This window comes from Dama dama, chromosome 15 (assembly GCF_033118175.1).
Source record: "Dama dama isolate Ldn47 chromosome 15, ASM3311817v1, whole genome shotgun sequence".
Lineage (NCBI taxonomy): Eukaryota > Metazoa > Chordata > Mammalia > Artiodactyla > Cervidae > Dama > Dama dama.
In genome coordinates, this window is record NC_083695.1 from 83,232,070 (window position 1) to 83,254,404 (window position 22,335).

The following is a 22,335-nucleotide window of genomic DNA, read 5'->3' on the forward strand; positions in this document are numbered from 1 at the left end:
ATTACAGTTAGATAAAATTCTGTTGAAAGTGGCTAGAAAATATACTTTGAGAGCATAAAGGAAACAATGTAAAATTTTTACATTGTTAAAGAGAAACAATGTAACATTTACAGTGTTAAAGAAAAAGTTCTTTGTATTTTCAAATAAAACGTGGTAATTTCATAATCCATTGGGTACATTCAAAAGAGAGTCGCAATGGTTTTATATATAAAGATGAATATAGCCTAGTGTGCTGCAGTCCATGGGGTCACAAAGAGTCGGACAGGACTGAGCAACTGAACTGAATTGAACTGATACATGATATGGGGCTTTCCTGGTGCCTCAGACAGCAAAGAATCTGCCTGCAACACAGGAAACCCGGGTTCAATCCCTGGGTTGGGAAGATCCCCTGGAGAGGGGAATGGCAACCACTCCAGTATTCCTGCCTAGAGAATTCCATGGACAGAGGAGCCTGGTGAGCTACAGTCCATGGGGCGGCAAAGATTTAGACACAACTAAGTGACTAACATACACACACATACATGATATACCCCTAAACTATTTAAATTTATGATGAAAGAATATTTTAGATGCCAACTGAGAAATATGTGAGGCTCACCTATCTTTTTAAAAACACTCTGGGGCATGTCAACAAAAAATCTTAAGACGCTAGTACAGGCTATGGTGCTCTAGGAGGGGTGGTAGAGATCAGGAGAAGGGACCTAGGGAATGGCATTTTCCCCTAGCACCATATTCTTCCAGATGACTGGGCTCAAGTTGGTGTGGCTTCCTCTGTGCACCATCGTGGTGTTGCCATCAGAATGTGTAACGCCCCCAAGGATGGGGATTTTATCTCTTTGGGCCATTAATATCTCTCCAATATCATCGACAGTGCCTGGATGTAGTCAATGCTCAACAAATATTTGTTGGGTGGATGAACGGTGGATGCTGACTCTCACTTTTATGCCAGGCACTGTATTAAGGAATCCTTGTGGATCCCCACAACAACACTGCATTATGTCCAGTTGGCATCATGTCCAGTTGGCATCCCCGTTTCAGAGATGAGAAAACTAAGGCACAGAGAAGATACATAATGTGCCCGAGGTCACCTATCAAGGCCACAGTGGACAGGACCCAGGCATCCTGATAACCATGACACCTCTCTGCCCCACAGAGCAGAGGGACAGGGCCCGTGTCTCTGTTCTGAAACTCCAGGCACTTTGGGCCACCCCATGAACGTGATCCCCTTCTGAGCCATCTCAAACAGCTCCCTGCCATCTGTTCTCTCCTCCTAAGTGGTTTTCCTCCCCTCCTCCCCGTTTAATATTTAAGTTGCACACATCCTGGGACATCCCGGAGTCCCCATGTTACTGACCTACTTACTTATCCAACCATTTCTCTCACATCCGGGATGGCACAGGGGGTATCTGGAAGGGAGGAAGGAGGTGCAGAGAGAGGGGAGCCCCACACAGCACCCCGCTGCTCTTAGCAGTCTCCAGCTGACAAGCAAACATTAATAAAACACGGCCAGACTCTACCTCTGCCGCTGCAGCAGATAACATTTATTCTAAGTGGCTTTCTAAGAAAACAGCTTCTGCTCCTCCCGCCCCTTAAAGGGTCACCAAAGCTCCAGCTGTGTCAGGAGGGAAGTCTATCTGTTTCTCTTTATAAAATAGAGGGACTTGGAAATCAAACTGGGCTCCTGCCCTTTGGTAGTGAAGATGACAGCTCCAGGTCAGCCACAGACAGGCCCTTTGCCAGTATCCCCGGAAAACATTGAGCAGAGAGCACTGTGGCCACAGGGCTTGGGCAGCTGCCCACGGGGTCCTTTTATTTGGGCACCAGGCGCTCACCTAGTCTCCAGTGTCCCCTGCTCAGGCGACATGGTCCTCCTTTCTGGGACCTCGACTCAGGGGCCTGGGGCCCTCATATCCTCACTCTCACTGTGGGGATGACGCTGAGGGATGTCCCCTTCTCCCCGCCCCCCGCCCCCCGCCCCCCACCGTATCCACATCAGCATCTGGAGGGTACCCGAGGATCCAATGGTCAAAGAGGCCGAGGGGCACTCTGCACCAAGATCCGGAGGCGGAAGAGGGGAGGGGTGCTGGGGTGCAGGGCGGCTTCTCCAGGAAACAGGTCTGTCCGCGGCCGCCCAACCCCAACCTCTGTCCCAGGCACACTCACTCACGAGGCTTCACGTCCTCATGGCCCAGCTCAGGAACACGGAGGCTCAAGGAGAGCGTTAGCTCCTAACTGGGGCCGGATGAAAGCACTAATCCCCGACTCCTCATCCTGGCCCCTGAGCCCAGGACCCTTGGCCCCTCGCCCTGGGGTTCCTGACGTCCTCCCTTTGAGACCCATCCCCTTCACCCGGGCCGGTGTTCCCAGGGCGCACGGCCAAGTGCCCGGAAAGGGGCGAGGGTCTGCTCGGGACCGGGCGACTCCGGAGTCCCAGCGCAAAGCCGGGTCCGGGGCGGGGCGGGGACAGGAGAGCTACTGCGCTGGGAAGGCGGAGGCCCGGGCGCCCCAGCCCCCCGCCCCCGCTCCGCGCCGGCCGTGACGTCAGAGCCGGACCCGGTAAACTGAGCGGCGGCGGCCGGGCGCTGGGGTGGAGACGGCGACCGGAGCCGGCCGGCCAGACGGAGCCTACGGCGGCCAGCCGCAGACGACCCCGAGGTAAGGCCGGCCCCGCTCCCGGCCCGCGGGGCTCGGCGCTGGGGACCGATCGCCGCCGGGACGCGCGGGAGAGTGGGGCCCGGCTGAGGACAGGGGAAGCCCCCGGAGGCGCCACTCGCGGGGTTCCGAGGGGTCCCGGGAAAGCCGAGGTGCAGGACCTCTGGTGCGCGGGGGGCGCGCGGCCCTTTCCGAGCGCTCAGGGGGTGAAGTGGGCGCGGGCGGCGGAGAGCCGGGCGTGGCGGGGGATCGCGCCCCGACGGCGCTCGCGGCGTTATTACCCGGGAGCTCAGGTGCCGGTGAGGACGCTTTCGCCGCAGGTGAGCCGAGGGTGGGACGCCGGGGGCCGTCTGGCGCCGTCCGGTGCGCGCCGCTCTGCGAGCGCCCCTCCGGCAGGCCGGGCCGGGCGAAGTCCGAGCCCTGGGGTCGGGGGAGCCGGCGGTCCCGCACGGCCTCTGACCGCGCGCCGCGCCCGCAGCCGAGCCCCGGAGCCATGGCCCTGAGCGAGCTGGCGCTGCTCCGCTGGCTGCAGGAGAGCCGGCACTCGCGGAAGCTCATCCTGTTCATCGTGTTCCTCGCGCTGCTGCTGGATAACATGCTGCTCACGGTCGTGGGTACGTACGGACCGGGCGTCCCAGTCCCCGGGCGCGCCCGCCTTACCCCAGCGCGGTGCGGGCAGGTTGGAGAGAATACGTTTTTCAAAAAGACGTTCCCCGCCCGAGGCTGCCTCGTTTAGGCTAGTGGCCGCGTTTGCGGCTTCGTTTTCCTGGAGGTCCGGTCAAAAAACTGTGACATCAGATAAAACCCAGAACTTATGTTTCCTCCTGATAATTTCCTGCTTCCCCTTGTCACTTTCAACGCGATTAAAAAAAAAAAAAAATTCTATGAAGGAAGAGCAATTTCCAGGATTCAGAATAATGTTATAATAATTATTACGCCCCGCGAAAAAGGTGGGTTAATAATGTGGTCTGTCACCTAAAGGAACAGGTCAGCATACCTCCCTCCATAGCAGGAAGGGACATTTAAATGTAGTGACTCTGCAGATGACTTGGCATGGACACATGTCAGGACTCCTATCAAGAGCAGTTTTAACTGTTGGTTTTCATCTTTTTGGCTGTAATAGATTTTTGAACAGCTACATAATTGACATCCAGGTCTCTTAATTAGCCTCATGAACAACGGGTTTGGCACGCATATTTTCCTAAAAAATATCCCAATTTTTAATGAATAAAAATGATTTTTTAAAGGGTCATTTCCCTTGTCTCTGTTTAAGGTTCTCTCTCTGGACAGTTTTCAGAGCATCAGAGAGTCAGGTTTTCACTTCCAGGAATATCGGAGCTTTGGGGCTCATCCCAGTAGAGTAACAAGGGCCTGGGTACTCCTTTGTCTTGAATCCTCTGTTATACACATGCCCAAAGCTTCGGTTACATCAGCTTTCTTTTCCTTTATGAAAGTCTCAGAAGTCTTGAATTTGCCAAGTTGTATGAAACATTGCTGCTTCCCCCTCAAGTAATAGAAAGATAAAGTGAGCCTGGTGCAGAATTTCCAAATTATTATTACTTCCTGCAGGTTAATTTTTTTTTTTCTAAGACACATAATGAAATTTAGGTTTCTGTTTTCCTGATTCATTCACTTAAAGGTCTCTCTAGCCTCTTTCTGAGAAGCCCTGGTTGACCCCAGGTCAGCACTGACTAGATTTCAGATTGCATCTTGCTTTCCTTTCCTAAAATATTCCTGTGAAGGAGCCCTGTAAGAAGCATAGGGAGCTTTGGGGCTGGTCAGGTCTGCTGGCCCTGAGAGCTCACACAGCCTCTGGGGCTTTGTTCTCAGAGCTTGTTGTTTAGTTGCTCAGTTGTGTCCGACTCTTTGCAGCCCCTTGGACTGCAGCCCACCAGCCTTCCCTGCCCTTCACCATCTCCTGGAATTTGCTAAAACTTAAGTCCATTGAGTCAGTGATGCCCTCTAACCATCTCATCCTCTGTCACCCCTTTCTCCTTCTGCCCTCAATCTTTCCCAGAGCTAAACAACATGAAATTGTTCAGTGTCAGTGCAGAGGTTCCCTTTCCTGAGGCAGACACGCCACTTCTCTGGGTCTCCTTTAGCATTTGACAAGACCACAGTTTTGCTGGCTTTGGCCCCAGGGAGGCTTTCAATGTACTCACCGCTGTCCTGCTCTCGTCCCCAGTCCCCATCATCCCGAGTTACTTGTATAGCATTGAGCATGAGAAAGATGCTCTAGAAATCCAGACCGCCAAGCCTGGGCTCACAGCCTCCGCCTCCGGCGGCTTCCAGAACATCTTCTCCTATTACGACAATTCCACCATGGTCACCGGGAACAACACCGACCACCTTCAGGGGGCACTGGTGCACGAGGCCACCACGCAGCGCATGGCCACTAACTCGTCCTCGGCCCCTTCCGACTGTCCCAGTGAAGACAAAGACCTCCTGAATGAGAATGTGCAGGTCGGCCTGCTGTTTGCCTCGAAAGCCACTGTCCAGCTCCTCACCAACCCGTTCATAGGACTGTTGACCAACAGGTGGGTTATATTGTTTCGCTCAAGGAGCTAAATATTCATAATTTTGTTCCAGATCATTTTGTTTCTTATTCATTGATCAGAGTCTGGAGATCTAAAGCTGGAGGGAAAATCCAGTCTCCTTCACCTTACGTTTCATCTTGAGTCAGTCGCGATTTCCCCTCTGGTGCTCCTTTTCATTGCCACCATGGCCGTCATTGTGGGATTGTATGTGCCTCGTGGCTTTCTCTTCTCTTCCACCTCTGGTCATGGACTTCCCAACAGACAGCCGAAGTGGTTTCCTTCAGAGCTGGTGTGGTCAAGGCTCGTGTGGATGGCCGGGTGGGGAACGTGGGATGTGATCCATAATCCTGCTGATAGAGGAAGCAGCTCACTGACCCCGAGGCCCTGGGCAGTGGCCCTTCCCCTCCCACCTGCTGAGCTGTGTCCACGTGCACACACGAAGAGAATTTTTTTTCCCCCCAGATAATTCAAGCTGCCCACACGAGCTTTATGTTAATCCGGATGTTCTGGAGTCTTTTAAGACCCAGTTATTCTGAATAATGGTTCACATTTCCGTTTTTGGTGGTCATCCAGCTAGTATTTGTTCTTCTCCAGCTGAGGTGGTCCAGCTCTGCCCAGTACTTGGGGGCTGCAAGCACAGGTCAGGGGGCTTGCAAAAGAGGGGAGGAGGTGTCTGTTGCAAAGAGTGGGAGCTGGTAGAGTGGTGGTGGTGGGCTCGCATCTAAACAGTGTGACCCCAAGAGCGGAGATGTGAAAAACCGTGGAGGGGGGCGGTGCCCAGAGTCCTACCTGTGAAGCAGGCTTAGAAGCACAAACAAAGACAAGGACCAGAGGTGGGAAACAGGGCAAAAGAGGGGTCCAGAGAACTGAGGAGGGCAGGTCTGGGGGGACTGGGCCGGGCTGGGCTGTGAGAAGCCCCACGTGCTAGACGGAGGAGTAGGAGTTGGTTGCAGGAGCACTTAGGAGCCACTAGAGGTTCCAAAACCAAATTGAAGAGTCAGGGAAAGTGAAAAGTGAAAGTATTAGTCACTGGGACGTGTCCAACTCTCTGCGGCCTCGTGGACTGTAGCCCACCAGGCTCCTCTGGGAAGGGATTTCCCAGACGAGAATACTGGAGGGGGTTGCCATTTCTTCCTCCAAGGTCCAGCCTTTTATTAACATCCTATTCATCATTTCAAGATGGTGACAATAGAGAGGGACCCTGTGTGGCTGAGAGTGTTGCCAACTCTGGAGGGCTGGGGGCTGTATGAGGTGATGAGGCCTGGGGTGGTGGCAGGGGCTCAAAACGGGCACAGCAGGCCTGCCTTCCTCCACACAAGCGGTCCTCTGACACAGAGATTTCTGGTAGGGTACCCATGGTGAGTCGGACGGAAGCACGTTTTCTACCTCTGCGATGTGATTTTCTGGACTGGGTGGTGCCATTGAATGCATTTTAACCATCCCAGGCCACATCCAGCCCACAGGCTGTGTGGCAGTGTTACCAGGCTGCTGCGTAAAATGTTAAGCAAATGAAGGCAGGATGCTGGACCGACTGGGCGCCCACCAAGAAGCACCATTGTGAAGGTGGCAGTCAGCGGGTCTTCTGTTCTTCAGGAGGAAAACCAAGCAGACCTCTGTGGTTACAGGATTTTCTTTCTTTTCACACACCTAAGAGCGCGCCTTAAAATGCATCTGGTATAATTACAGAAAACAGCTCCGGGTTTTGTATTCTGAGAAAGCAAACAGCTCAAATGCTATATGGGAAAATTGAGGACATTATTGTAATAACACCTTGCCAATCACTTGGGCAGGCCTGTCACTAGCTGTACAGTGCAATACTTAGAAACTCGGCAGAAACGATGTGAGCGTTCCAATCGTCCAAATGTAAATGGCAAATGAAAAGCTTGGATAAAACCTCCCATTCTCATTTCTAATGCTTTGCTTATGCCAAGGGGCAGGAGCTTGTTTAAAACCAGTGAGACCTTTGCCCTGTTATATACTCCAAATGCTTTGACATTGCAGCCCCCTCAGGGGTAAAGAATCTGCCTGCAATGCAGGAGCTGCAGGAGACGCAGGTTTGATCCCTGGGATGGGAAGATTCCGTGGAAGAGGGCATGGCAACCCACTCCAGTGTTCTTGCCTGAAGAATCCTATGGACAGAGGAGCCTGGTGGTCTTACAGTCCATGGGGTTGCAAAGAGTTGGATGTGAGTTAGCATGCATGCATGCAAGGCTTGTGTTTGGGCCTCCTAAAAAAAATTATCTTCCAAGACAAAACTAATTTCCTTTAGTGACCTGTGAAATTTAGTCTATTTGTATGGTGGAACTTGTCAAGAACAAAATTTTCCGCCCTAGCTGATTTCTCCTAGCTCTCCAGCAAAATTTCAAAATAATCTTCATCTTCTAGCACTGCCTTGTAATGTGGAAATGGAAACAAATGTTAATATCAATGCAGGCAGGCAAAACAATTGAACAAACTCTGTTGTCCCTCCAACGTGATCATGATAAGTAATGTTTTCTAATATTTTCCAAGCCCAGTGGATATGAATTTGGGGACTTGCAGCATTTCTGGGCACTCCGCAGCTCTGCTCAGAGAAGTGATAAATATATTTCCGCTTACAGACTCTTCCCTTGTGAGGCATTGCAAATAGCCTTTTGATGTAATTTGTGCCAATCACATCCGCAATTACCAACGAGATGTGTGACTCACATTTTCGGGGTTGTAAAGAACTGAGTTTAAAATAGCATTTTACACTTGGTTAATATGTTTCTGATTAAAGAGTAGTTAAAACTTGAAGCATCAGATCTTGAGGAGGCTTGAGCAAAAGCTTTTGGGGCTGTCTTAGTATTTTTATAGCAGTGGTCCCCAACCTTTTTGGCACCAGGGACCGGTTTTGTGGAAGACAATTTTTCCATGGGTAGGGGGTAGGGGGTGCTTTGGGGACGATTCAATGGCATTACATTTACTATGCACTTTATTTCTGTTATTATTACATCAGTTCCAGCTCAGATCACCAGGCATTAGATCCTGAAGGTTAGGGACTCCTGGTTTATAGCCAAAGGGGTTTGCCACTCACAAGGATAGGCTTCCTTGGTGACTCAGTGGAATGAAATTGCAACCACTCCAGTATTCTTGCCTGCGAAATCCCGTGGACAGAGGAGCCTGGCCAGCTATAGTCCATGGGGTCGCTAAACAACAGCTCAGGAGGAGAAAGCATTTGTCCAGACTCTGATGATGTCTTCCTCTCTTCCAGTTCTTTCCACCAGCTTACTATTAACCTGGTTTGTACCTTTAGTTATGGAATATAAATAATATAGGTAAAATCCACCTTTTTAGCATCTACTTGGGCTCTCCCTGGGTGCACCAGGCTGAATGAGAAAAAGTCAAAACAGTGAGTTGTTGGATGCTATTTTTGTTCAGTGGGAGTGAGTTTAGGAAAAATCAGCCTGATATGAGGGACCTTGATCCTCCCCCACCTCCCTGGCCTTAGAAAAATATCTTTTTCCATCCCGTGATGTGTGCTGGTCCAGCATCCCGGTGTCTCTGCAGTGCTTCTGACAGTGGGGAAAAAAGAAACCTCTTGCATCTCCAGAGATGCAGTGGGGAGCTCCTTAGAGATGGGCTGCATGGAGCCACTCATTTCTAAAGCTTCTTGCTGTAAGCAGCACCCACTCTGAAATGAGACACCCAACATCACACCCATCATAACCCGTTGAACCCCCACATTACAATCCAGCGCCCCATTGTTTGTGGTCACAATGCTGCCACATGAGTGGCTTTTGTGAGTGGGTGACAACAGGAGGCAGCCTCCTGTCTTTTGTTTTAAATATTGGGTAAGATCTCAAGTCATGAAAATAAAATATGACAATTCTTAGGAAGTATTTAAGTGCTCATTTGGCTGCTGGATGGTGCAAGTAATTCCTGTTTCATTTCCTCTGTAGGTAGTATATTTTCACTGAATAATTTGTGACCAGATAGGGAACAAAGGACATTTTGACTGTGGTGAGGGTGGCGATCACAGGTCCAGTAACACACTTTCCAAAGCCTGTGGGTGTGTGTCTTGACTTAATTGCCGTCTTTGAGGCTTGTGTGACTTCTTTTCTAATTCCAGTTTAACTGTTCGTTTCATGATTGCACTTGTGAGTGAAATGGCGTAGAAGGACTTATACGAGCAACAGCTGTTGTCATTTGGCCCAGTAAGTGGATTTTTAAAACGCATGTTCCAGGGAGATAAACAATGTGAAAACCACCTTCACATTTCTCTCTTCTGTAAGTCAAGTTAAGAACATGGCACTATGGTCTTCACTTGCTTAACATAAGGCTTACATAGTAGTTGTATCTTTAGACCCAAGATATTCCAAATGAACCCGACGGCTTGGGAAAGGGTTAACTCTGGGGCCAGAGGGTGGGGAGAGCTCCCTCCTCAGCTTGTCGTTGTCTCAGTGGTCTGCTTTTTATCAAACCAGCGTTAGTGGCTTAATTTATTTCCATAGTTACCTAGTATATTTGAAAGCCAGTTATTCTTCCTCACAAATCTTAGCTCACATCTGAACGACAGGGAGAAAGCCGCAGGGCATGAAATCCCCCCCAGATCGACTGTGTGTTTTTGTGGGTTTTTTTTTTCTCTAGCTTCAGGCAGTTGGTCTGAGGTGGGTTCTGTAGGAATAAGCAGTGACCTTTTCAAAAAGCATCTCCATGGACAGGGAAAGCGGCCATTCAGGAAAGGGATCTCCCATCCCAGACGTCGTGAGGATGGAGAGGGTGTGACAGCGTCTTTGCTTTGAAATCAGAACAAGTTGGCTGTGGATTTGGGTCTTTCCCATGGGAGCAGAGCCCTCACGTGACCTGTACATCAAGGAACACATGGGCGAGGAAGAATTTCAAGGCTCCTGTAGCTCACTCCACACGTAATAACTGAAAGAGACAGACCCAGGGGCTAAACCTAAGGATTTTCTTTTATTTATGAAATGGTTGACCACAAGCTTCCAAGTCCTGTCGGATTTTTTGTGACCCCATGGACTGTAGCCAGCCAGGCTCCTCCATCCGTGGCATTTCCCAGATAAGAATACTGGAGTGGGTTGCCATTCCCTCCTCCAGGGGATCTTCCCGCTCCAGGGATGGACCCTGTGTCTCCTGCATACCACTGGGCCACTAGTAAATGTAAAACACCTTTCTTTTGACTGCTGTTCACTGTTTAGGAGTGGTTGAGATAATTGAAAAGGGAGATGTCACCTCTGTCTCCTCTGGTGCAGTTGGTTCCCTTCTCTGTCTTCTATTCTGTGTCCTTGCTTTTGTCACTTACCCAGAAGAGGGAACCGAGGCTGATCTTAGCAAGCCTGGGACAAGAGCTTGCATTAATCTCTGTGGTAAAGATAAACTAGTTCGTAGCATTAGAGAACAAGTATTGATTGCCAGTGATAATTTAGGAACATAATGGGGTTTTTCCACTGACTGTGTATGGATACATATTGCATATAACTTTTATTGCTTTGCGCTCTCTTCTAGGATTCAAATATATGATTTTTACTTTTATTCCAATTGAGTTAACTGCTCCCTGATGCCCTGTGGAGATGACTGTGGGCCAGGATGACTCACGAGGGGGTGATAACGAGATGCTTGGGTAAAGGTTTGCCTCATCAGACATGGCTCAGCTCAGTAACACTTTAATTGAGATGGCACTGAATTGCGGCAGGAGACCAAATCAGACATTTATGACTAATGTCAATTGAGGTTCTGACCATTTAGGAGACATTGTGGGGAGGCAGAAAGGACAGTGGCCATCTGCCCATCACTCAGTGACCCTGGGGCCTTGGGCAGCTGTCCTGAGGCAGGTGTTCAGGGGGACAGGACAGTCTGAGGGTGCAGAGCCAGGAGCTGCCCAGTGGGCTGCGTTTGCCTTGGGGCTGAGCTCCAGAGAAGGATGCTGCCCAGCACTTGCCACTGGGCAACGCTGCCAGTGGCTTGGCCAGTGTTGAAAGCGTAGGCCACATGAGTCTGGTAGTGAGAAGGAAGCCCCAGGATCCCAGTGATACCCAAAGCGTCTGGCTTGCTCTGCAGTTGTGGCTGAGTCACAGGCTCAACCTTTGAACCTTGACTTTCTCATCCCAGATGGGGGTTTGGACTGGCCAGCCTTTGAGTTTCCTTCTAGCTTTGCCATTTGGTTTTCCAGTCATGCTTTATTAAAATCCCAAAGCAACTGAGAAACACAACAGTAGCTGCTGTATTTTTAGAGAGAAACACAACACCTGGTCTTGGTTAAAAGAATTGTCCATAAGTGCTCAGCCCTCTGGGTACCAAGCCACCTGGTACTAACAGGTACTGTGGACCCATGCTCCATGCACCCCGTGTGAACCTCTGCTTCTGCGACTGGTGTCCCCACCAGAGTGTACACTAGCAGGACCTGGCCTCGTCGACACTCAAGATTATGCCCTCTGTCCTGAATTTGGGGCAAGTTACTTAAGTCCCTTGAGCCTCTGTGTGGCCATCTGAAAATAGGGTTGGAGCCAGCTACCACATGGAACTGTGACAGTCACAGGTGACTCCGCATGCTTATCATCTCCGGGAGTGCTGGAGCCTCCAGGTCAGAAGGCGCTCACACCAGCTGTGTTCTGCCAGGTGACCTTGGTCAGTGGCCGGGCTGTAGGCCGGATGTAATATTACTGGTATTCCAATAGCTTTGACTTAAGTCAGTGGTTTTCCAGGTTGGATGTTGAAAGGGACAAGAAGCCTCTGTTCATTCCAGGGCAGTTGTGTCTTCATTCTTCCCCCAGACAGGCAATGTTGTTGTTTAGTTGCTCGGTCGTGTCTGACTCTTTGTGACCCCATGGACTACAAGTGCCAGGCTTCCCTGTCTTTCATCAGCTCCCGGAGTTTGCTCAAACTCGTGTCCATTGAGTCGGTGATGCCATCCAACAATCTCATCCTCGGTCGTCCCTTCTCCTCCTGCCCTCAATTTTTTCCAGCATCAGGGTCTTTTCTAATGAGTCAAATTTTTGCAGCAGGTGCCAAAGTATTGGAGCTTCACCTTCAGCATCAGTCCTTCCAGTGAACATTCAGGGTTGATTTCCTTTAGGATTGACTAGCTTGATCTCCGTGCAGTCCAGGGGGCTCTCAAAAGTCTTCTTCAGCACCACAGTTCAAAAGCATCAATTCTTTGGTGCTCAGCCTTCTTTATGGACATGCAATAGTTGCTGAGAAAATAAACTGCCTGTGACTTCTCTCTGAGCCTCCTGGAAGTTTCCTTCATCATTTTCCATTAGTGCCGTGTTGGATCTGGTGTTGTGAGCAGGTTTCTTTTGCCCACAGAAGTAAGAGCACAGAGCAGTCAGCTCAGGGCTGGTGGAGACAAGCAGCTGTCATTCAATGGCATTTGAACTGCAGTTCAGCACCTTGGTATCTTTCCTAGTTCAAGAGATTGGCTTCAAAGCCTGCTTTGTGAGTTACAAGCTCACTTCAGGTCACAGTAGAGGAGTCTTTGCGTCGGTTTGTGGGGTGGTGATTGCGTGAGAATGTGAGGATTTTATGATGCTATTTGTTTTCTGGATGCACATGAAGCAGTTAAAAAATTATATAAGTGTGACCAGAACTTTTAGAAGGTTCTGTTCAAAACCACATATGCCTTTTGGCTACCTGGGGAGGTTAATAAAGTAAGTCTGCAAGGAGAAGGACTAGTTAGAATGGCCCTGAATGGAATTAGCCCTAAGACATCAGTAAGTCAGTTTTTTATACCTCATCTGTAACATGGGGAAGTAGTCTGTCTGCTCTTATCAAATCAGGGAGCTCATGGGTGGAAGTGCTTGGAGAATGGAGTGTAACCTTAGGTGAAGGTATTGTTGATTTTTTATTCCAGCTTGGCGTAGAAGAGCCCTCCCAGGCTGTGTGACTGGGACTCAGGGCTCCTTGTTCCTCATTGGGTTTCTCTCCAGGGTCTGGAGTGTCTAGGGCTGGAGGAAGATGAGGCCTGGAGATGCTCAGGGCTATTCTGGGCTGTGACACAGATCTCCTCTAGGGCTGTCGCTCAGCCAGTCCTGGCCCCTACTTTTTTCTGCCTTTTTCCCTTTTTCCTAGCAGAAAGGAGGCCAAGGGGCAGGAAATCGCTTCACTCTCATGTACCATCTGTATGACAGGGACCAAGCTGCTTAATCTGCAGAAACGGGTGGGGAAAACAGGAAGAGAATGAGGGATGAAGCAAAATTTCTGAAGCATTTTTCATGTTCCGGGTGCCCTGGTAGCAGTTTAATAGCCGTGTCTCATGTCATACCCACTCCACTTCCGCGGTGGTACCAATGGTAAAGAACCCCCCTGTCAGTGCAGGAGGCATAAGAGATGTGGATTCACTCCCTGGGTCAGGAAGATCCCCTGGAGGAGGAAATGGCAACCTGCTCCAGTATTCTTGCCTGGAGAATCCCACGGACGGAGGAGCCTGGTGGGCTACATGGGGTTGCAAAGAGTGGGACATGACTGAAGGGACATAGCAGTCCACCTCTGGGAAGTGGGTGGTGGTCTCTCTTTGAGCCTGGGTGGGGGGATCTACTTGAGTTAAATGGCAAGGCAGGTGTCCAGCCAAGGGTGTGATACCCAGACACTGAGGTCTCCCCACCTCTCCTGTCTGCCTGGTGGCAGAGCCCTATGCTCTGTGGTCTTATGGAGCAATTAGGATGTTGAGATTTTTGCACAGAAAACAAGACCTGTCTTTCTTAGCTAGCCTTATCAGGGTCAAGGTGAAGATAGATTTGGGATTGTCCTTGTTTCCTGATGCCTCTTAGACGTACTGCAGTTGTGTCTGCTGCCCATGGAATCTCTTGATGACCTTTTACTAGAATCATTTGATTGCAGCTGTCCCTCTGGGGAAGCTCTAGCCAAGACTATAATTAAAGAAAGTTTTACAAAATGCTGGAAACAGGGGCTGTGTATTTGAATGTGTTCTGGGTTACTTGCCAAGATTTTATTAACATTTATGCCAGAGAAATTTCCCCTCAGAGTGGCAGTCCCTAAATGTATTCACGTTCCAAGACAGTCAAACACCAAAAGGTCACAGAGGAAGCACCAACTATATGAATTTTTAGAAAAGTTGACCAGATGCTTATCCACCTGATCCCAAAGGCTAACAGGAGAAACTCAATAGAAAGGCTTAAAAAAAAAAAAAAATACGGAGCAGTCACTAGGTTCTCTCTGTGGTTCTGTTTTGCAGAATTGGCTACCCAATTCCCATGTTCACGGGATTCTGCATCATGTTTATCTCAACAGTTAGTAAGTGTCTGACGTTTGCCTTCTGAGTTTGGGTCACCGGGGGCTGACCACCACAGGCTGGGAATTGAGAACACAGCTGGGATGGGGGCGGGGGTAGGTATGTTGGCAACAATTGCAGAAAGGGGTGAGGGTCTTCAGGGTGGGTGAGGTCTTCAGGGAGCCAAAGCATGATGTGGTTAATCCAGAAGTACCCCCATCTGGTTAAGGGAAGCCTTCAGGAGGGTCCTGTTTGAGCATATTTGGTCACCATGCCAGCCGGGTCTACACTGACCGTGGCCTGGCCACTCTCTCCGCAGTGTTCGCCTTCTCCCGCAGCTACGCCTTCCTGCTGATCGCCAGGTCCCTGCAGGGCATCGGTTCCTCCTGCTCGTCTGTAGCTGGTAGGTGTGGAACCGACTAAGTCCGTGTCCCAGGGGCTTTGGTCTGTGGGAGGACCATGGGCATTGCCTTGGCTGGCGACCCTTTACAGAATGAGCTGGAATAATTCAGGCAGTTAGGGTATGGGTGGTGGTGGGTGGTGGGTTTTTGGATGTAGCTTGACCTTATGTTTTGTTGGTCTGGCAGGTGTGGGAAGACCACAGTCTGGGCTGGGGTGGGCAGGGTTGTGAGTCATGAAGATAATTCTGTTGCTTCCAGAGCTTGGCTGTCACCGTTTCTTTCCCTGATTAGGGATGGGCATGCTGGCCAGCGTGTACACAGATGACGAGGAGAGAGGCAACGCCATGGGGATCGCCCTGGGCGGCCTGGCCATGGGGGTCCTAGGTGGGTGAGGGCCACAGTAGAGGGAAGGGTCTGTCCTGTGTTGGACAATGAGCCCCTTTTCACTCTACTGTCCTCTGTTTCCTCCCTGCTTTCATGGAGTCTTTGAAAAATGGGACGTGTCCTGACCTGGGCAGTTCTGGGCTCCCCAGTCCTCTCTCCCTGATCCAGATGAAAACAAGTCTTGAACAGAATGCCCTGCCAAGGTCCCTGTCCTAGAACATTCTCTGAGTTTCCATCCCACCCGAGGACTTTCCCTCTTTCTGAGCCTGCCTCCCCGACTTGCCCTGGCTGAGCTCCCAGACCAGGAACAGACACCTTCCCTGACAGATCCAGGTCATCTGCCTCCTCTGTACCTTCCTGACCTTCATCTGGGAGCCCACAGTCCCTCCCTGTCTGCTGCTTTGTAAGGACCCTGCAGTCCTCCCTGGCCCATTTTCCTGTGCATGTCTGTGCCTGGGCCTTATTTCTCTCTGACCTTTGCTTGTGGGGTTTCCCTCATAGGCTCTTGCCCATGTCTCAGGTGTAAAACCACTTAGAGGAGTTGCCAGGGTGGTTTAACACTCCTGAACAGAATACAGGGTGGTCCTTTCACATACTGTCTGGAACCAAGTAGGGGGGCTTCCCAGGGGATGTTTGTGGTAAAGAATTTGCCTGCCGATGCAGGAGATGCAGGAGAGGAGGGTTTGCTCTCTGGGTCGGGAAGATCCCCTGGAGTAGGAAATGGCAACCCACTCCAGTATTCTTGCCTGGGAAATCCCATGGACAGAGGATCCTGGTGAGCTACAGTCCATGGGGTCACAAAGAGTCGGACGCGACTGAGCACGCATAGAGGGAGAAGCACAAAGAGGAGGGTTCTGGCTGAGGGGTGGTCGGCAGTCCGGGGCCTGATACCAGCCCCGCTCCGTCTTCCTCGCAGTGGGCCCCCCCTTTGGGAGTGTGCTATATGAGTTTGTGGGGAAGACAGCTCCGTTCCTGGTCCTGGCTGCCCTGGTGCTCTTGGATGGAGGTGAGTGAGTGAGTCCCCTGGGACCCCTGGCCGTGATCTCGGGGGCCTCGGGCTCAGCATCCTTGTGGGCAGGTGCTCGGGGCCACGCCTCTTCTTTTTCCTCCCGTAGCCATTCAGCTCTTTGTGCTCCAGCCGTCCCGGGTGCAGCCAGAGGTGAGCAACAGGGCCAGGTGGGCGCTGTGGTGGCCGCGCGGCCTCTTCTAACCCCTGTTTTCCCGACAGAGCCAGAAGGGGACGCCGCTCACCACCCTGCTGAGGGACCCGTACATCCTCATCGCTGCAGGTGGGGCTCCCCCAGCACCCCAGCTCTTCCCTGCCAAGCAGGTGGAGGCGGGTGGCGAGGATCACTGTTGGTTTTGCTGTTGGAAACATTGGGCTGTAGAAAAACATAAAAGGCACAAAGGGGTCACACGTCAGAAGAAATGTTTTTCTTCTGTTGTTGATTTCTGACGCAGCCAAGCTCCTTTGTTGTTTTGCATTTGGGGCAAAGCAGTCTGCGTCACAGAGATGCCCTCCACGGAGGATGTTTGGGCCAAGTTTGTTCTCTGTGTTTGTGTTAGCGGGCATCGCTGTTTGGCCTCGAGCTTCCGGCATGGGTCCGTGGGCTCCCTGCAGGCATCTTAGGTGGGTGGTCTGATTCACCTTGGCATCTGTGGATGGAGACTGACAGCAGGGCACTGGAGGGCGAAGGGGCACGCCCTTTCTGCAGAGGGTATCCTGTGCGGTGGCCGGAAAAGACATCCTTTGTGTTCTTAGCAGAGATGGGCTCAGAGGATGCCCCGGAGTGCTGTGGCTCTTGCGGGGGATAATGGGCTGTATCCATCCAAGTGACCCTCCTCCTAGGACCATCCCGGTGACCCAGGCCTGGGACTGCCTGGTGAGGGACCAGCCTTATGTGGCCTGGGCCTGGACACAGGGTCAGCAGCAGCCCTTGGGGGCAGGGGAGCTGTGCAGTGTGGGTTCCTTCCCGTTAGGGTTAGGTGTCTCTAAGCAGGGGTCACAGACGTGAGGGCCGCAGGGAGCCTGGGCGAGCCAAGGCACTCCTGCCTGAGGCCATTCAGATTCAGCCATTCTCAAAACCTCAGGCTGTTTTTTATTTTATTTTTTTAATATTTTAAATTTTTTATTGGCATATAGTTGCTTTATAGTGCTTTATAGTATTAGTTTTTGCTGTGTAATGAAGCAAATCAGTTAAATGTGTGTGTGTGTGTGTGTATGTGTGTATATATATATATATTTCAGTTCAGTTCAGTCGCTCAGTCATGTCTGACTCTTTGCGACCCCATGAACCACAGCACACCAGACCTCCCTGTCCATCACCAACTCCCGGAGTTTACTCAAACCCATGTCCATCGAGTCGGTGATGCCATCCAGCCATCTCATCCTCTGTTGTCCCCTTCTCCTCCTGCCCCCAATCCCTCCCAGCATCAGGGTCTTTTCCAGTGAGTCAACTCTTCTCATGAGGTGGCCAAAGTATTGGAGTTTCAGCATCAACATGAGTCCTTTCAATGAACACCCAGGACTGATCTCCTTCAGGATGGACTGGTTGGATCTCCTTGCAGTCCAAAGGACTCTCAAGAGTCTTCTCCAACACCATAGTTCAAAAGCATCAATTTTTCGGCACTCAGCTCTCTTCACAGTCCAACTCTCACATCCATACATGACCACTGGAAAAACCATAGCCTTATATATATACATATATATGTATATATATATATACACACACATATATATATCCCTCCTTTTTTGAGGCAAGCTTGGCAACCCACTCCAGCATTCTCGCCTGGAGAATCCCCATGAACAAAGGAGCCTGGTGGGCTACAGTCCATGGGGTCACAAAAATTCAAACGTGACTGGGAGACTAAGCACACCCCTCCTTTTTTGGATTTTCTTGCCGCTTAGGTCATCACAGAGCATTGAGTAGAGTTCCCTGTGGTATACAGTAGGTTCTCCTTAGTTATCTATTTTATACATAGTATCAATAGCGTGTATACGCCCATGTGGAATCTGAAAAAGTTGGTACAGAGGATCTTATTTACAAAGCAGAAATAATAGAGACACAGAGGTAGAGAGCGAACGTTTTGTTACAAAGCAGGAGAGGGGCAGGTGGGGTGAATTACAAGACGGGTTGACCCATATACCCAGGCTGGTTTTGTTACGCCATCTGCCACTGGGTTTGGTTAAGGCGGCACACATGTGACCCTGGTCTAGACCTTCTCTGTCATACCTGTTGACCAAAGGGTGGTAGGCCTAGAGTGGTGACTGCCTCCTGGAGGGGGCCTTCTGTGGGCCCCCTGCAAGACACAGGGAACATTCCAGAGCTGGGATTCCCCTGGAGCCCTGGCCGTCTGAGCTGGGGGTGAGGACATGTGTGGTGAGAGGTGGGGGCCCAGAGACGCCACCCTGTACTTTGGGGCAGGCATGTGGGCAGGGGTTGCTGCCTGTGACCTTCCTGCCCCTGCCTCTCTCTGACCTTCTCTGACCTGTCTTGTTCCTACGCGACACCCACCCACCATGGAGGAAGTACAGAGACCCAGCCAGCACTCAATGTCAGGCCATCATAGGTCCAGGCAGCCTGGCCAGCGGGAGGGGTTAGTTGCAAGCCTGGTGTGTCTCATTTGTTAGTTTATGGAGGTGACTGAGTGATGACACAAGAGAGGTCAATACCACTGAAGGAAGATTTTATTAGTTGCATTTCCAAAGAAAAGGGAGCATGCCACACTGCTCAGGGCCACATGCGCAACTGGTTTGGTCAGGAGGCAGAAAGGGGCTGGGGAAAGCCCAGGCCAGATCCTAGGAGCTTCTATGTGAATATCAGGGCAGGGTAAGAAGCTTAGGGTGGGCTAGTTTCACTAATCCCAGTTTGGGTGCCCTCCCCAGTTCCCTGGGTGAATTTAGGGTGGGGAGGGGATACTGGTGTCCTGGGTCGGAGTTAATAAAGAGGGAGCTCAGAGTATGGGCTCTGGATCACAGGGGAGACATGAACAACCCTGGTTTGTTAGTTTGGCCCTATAGTTAATGTCAAATAGACAAATACAGAATCTAAGGAAACACCAAATAGGTGAGTGAAGGTAGTTCAGCCACTTCAATATCATTTTTATGTTCTGTCTTTAAATTTACAAAGATTGAAAAAAAACATCTTTCTTCTTCTGTAAGCACCTTAATTATGGTTGCACGATGTTCTTTGAATCCGAAGTCTAGAAAATTAGAGGATTCACAGCGCACAGCATAGGAAGCTTTCAGAATAATGGGGACAGCAGTGTATGTGTGTGTTTTCCCCAAAGGTTCTGCATTTACAAAGGGTTCTGGTTAAGACAGTAATGATACCCTATAGGTATAGTTGTTTTAAAAGAAAAATTCCTCACCAGCATATTTGCACCGAATGCACTGGAATTTCAAGCAACCAGGGGCATCCTTAGAAATATCTGTGTGATTGCACAAAGTGTAGGAGCCTCAGGTTGCCTGAGTCTATGTGTGATCAGTCTGAGCTGCTGAGTGGCCTCAAGCACATTACTTCCCTAATAAATTGGGAAAGTTTAAACCTGGTGATCGCTAAGCCTTTCTCCAGTTCCAAACTTTATGACTCTGAGATGTTAGCTGTCTTAAGTAATAGTAATACTTAAAAGAAACAACCCTTCCCACTATCCCCTGGATCTGTTATTCTTACAAAAGTAGAAGTTCTGGGTATCTGAGCTGATTGTTCTGGCTGTGGGCACATAGGATTTAGCTGTGTTTGGGAATGGTAGGGGACACTGGAGACCCCAAACAGAAGGACACTAACCCTCTTTCTCCCTTAAAGGGTCCATCTGCTTCGCAAACATGGGGATTGCCATGTTGGAGCCAGCCCTGCCCATCTGGATGATGGAGACCATGTGTTCCCACAAGTGGCAGCTGGGTAAGACTGGGCCGGGCACTTCTGATTCTAGAACTGTTGTCCCCAGGGGAGGGCTCATTATTGTAGCCCTGCTGAGCTGCTGGTGGCAGGATGGTAAAGCAATTGTTTCTGTTTGACACTTAAGGGGATCAGTGCTTAGGTTAGCAATGAGCTTTGGGGTTTCTTTCAACTCCAGTTTTTGCATCATGCCTGATAGAGATGCAGTTAATTCTGCCTGAAAGAGCAGAAATGAGAGAGAAAAAATGCATTCAGTATTTCCTCATGTTTCTGAAGCTGAACTATTGTATTAAATATATGTGGACAGCAATCACATTTATGGAAAAAAGAATAACAAGAAACTTAGTTTTATTTTTCAAGAGGGCTTCCCTAGTGGCTCGGTGGTAAAGAATCCACTTGCAGTGCAGGAGATTCAGGTTGGTCCCTGGGTCAGGAAGATCCTCTGGAGAAGGAAATGGCAACCCACTCTTGTAATCGTGCCTGGGAAATCCCATGGACAGAGGAGCCTGGCGGGCTATAGTCCATGGGGCTGCTGAAGAGTCAGACACAACTTAGCAACTAAACAGTTTTTTTAAAAATTGAGTATCGTTGATTTACACGTTTTTGTTAGTTTTCGATGTACAGCACAGTGATCCAGTTATACGTGCATGCGTGCTTAGTCACTCAGTCACGTTTGAGTCTTCGTGACTCTGCAAACTGTAGCCCACCAGGCTCCTCTGTCCTTAGAGTTTTCCAGCAAATTTCCTTCTCCAGATTTTTCCTACCCAGGGATCAAACCTGAGTCTCTCATGTCTCCTATATTGGCAGACAGATTCTTTACCACTGTGCCTCCTACGAAGGCCCAAGCATATATATACATATTCTTTTACATTATGGTTTATTACAAGATATTGAGTATAGTCCTCTGTGCTGTAGAGTAGGCCCTTGTTGTTTCTTTATTTTGTATGTAGTAATTTGTATCTGCTAATACCAAACTCCTAATTTATACCTCCCCCACCTTCCCTGTTTGCTAACTATGTATTTTGTCTTCCATGTCTAAGTCTGTTTCTGTTTCCTAAATAAGTTCATTTGTGTCAAATTTTAGATTCCACACATAAGTGGTATCATATGCTATTTGTCTTTCTCTGTTTGAGTTACTTCCTTTAGTATGATAATCTCTAGGTCCATACATGTTGCTGGAATGGCATTATTTCATTCTTTTTATGGCTGAGTAGTATTCCATTTTATATATATACCACATCATCTTTATCCATTACAAACTTGGTTTTTAAGAGGATGAATTTTTTAGAGTATTTTTTATTTATAGAGTAATTCATGCTTATTGGTGGCTTCCTTGGTAAGTTAGCTGGTAAAGAATTCGCATGCAATGCAGGAATCCTGGGTTCGATCCCTGGATTGGGAAGATCCTCTGGAGAAGGGAACGGCTATCCAGTCCAGTATTCTGGTCTGGAGAATTCCATGGACTGTATAGCCCATGGACTCACAAAGAGTCAGACACGACTAAGAGACTTTCACTTTTGCTTTCATGCTTATTGGTCAAAACCAAAGTACAGGGAATGAGGAAGTAAAATTTTTTAAAAAATCTCATGTGCATCTTTCCCCTTCTCCTAGCCCAGGCCTCTGTGACAGTCACTGTTAACAATTCTGTGTCTTCTGGCTCTGTGCCATCCATGTGAAATGCTTGAAAACCCAACCCACGTGAAATCTTTTCATTTACATCACTGTGTGACTTCTTGTTTTTTCATGTTTCTGTGTCCGAATGGGTAGATTTACTTATCACAGTTAAATTTAGTTTTTATCAAAATTACACATGTACATAATTTTTAAGTAAAATATTACACAAGTCATAGTAAAAAGACAGCAGTCTTATTTTTTTTTTCCATTTATTTTTATTAGTTGGAGGCTAATTACTTTACAATATTGTAGTGGTTTTTGTCATACAATGACATGAATCATCCATGGATTTACATGTATTCCTCATCCCGATCCCTCCTGCCACCTCCCTCTCTACCTGATTCCTCTGGGTCTTCCCAGTGCACCAGGCCTGAGCACTTGTCTCATGCATCCAGCCTGGGCTGGTGATCTGTTTCACCCTAGATAATATACGTGTTTCGATGCTGTTCTCTCGAAACATCCCACCCTCGCCTTCCCCCACAGAGTCCAGAAGTCTGTTCTGTGCGTCTGAAGACAGCAGTCTTTTCTGAATGCCTTCTCATCTCCAATCCCTTCCTCAAATTTTGTTCACCCTCAGCTCTTTT

General features: G+C 49.5%; 1 protein-coding gene across 2 annotated transcripts in view; it reads left to right on the top strand.

Moving 5' to 3' along the window:
• The first annotated feature begins 2,574 nt into the window (after window positions 1-2,574).
• SLC18A2 (solute carrier family 18 member A2) overlaps window positions 2,575-22,335 on the top strand; it is a 38,787-nt gene continuing 19,026 nt past the window's right edge. For both annotated transcript variants that reach the window (XM_061162744.1, XM_061162745.1), the window contains exons 1-10: window positions 2,575-2,655; window positions 3,131-3,266; window positions 4,838-5,189; window positions 14,359-14,417; window positions 14,714-14,797; window positions 15,087-15,179; window positions 16,096-16,185; window positions 16,295-16,338; window positions 16,408-16,468; window positions 19,985-20,080. In XM_061162744.1, the coding sequence (XP_061018727.1) occupies window positions 3,146-3,266; window positions 4,838-5,189; window positions 14,359-14,417; window positions 14,714-14,797; window positions 15,087-15,179; window positions 16,096-16,185; window positions 16,295-16,338; window positions 16,408-16,468; window positions 19,985-20,080 (1,000 nt within the window). In that variant the 5' untranslated portion in view covers window positions 2,575-2,655; window positions 3,131-3,145. The remainder of the gene's footprint in view (window positions 2,656-3,130; window positions 3,267-4,837; window positions 5,190-14,358; window positions 14,418-14,713; window positions 14,798-15,086; window positions 15,180-16,095; window positions 16,186-16,294; window positions 16,339-16,407; window positions 16,469-19,984; window positions 20,081-22,335) is intronic.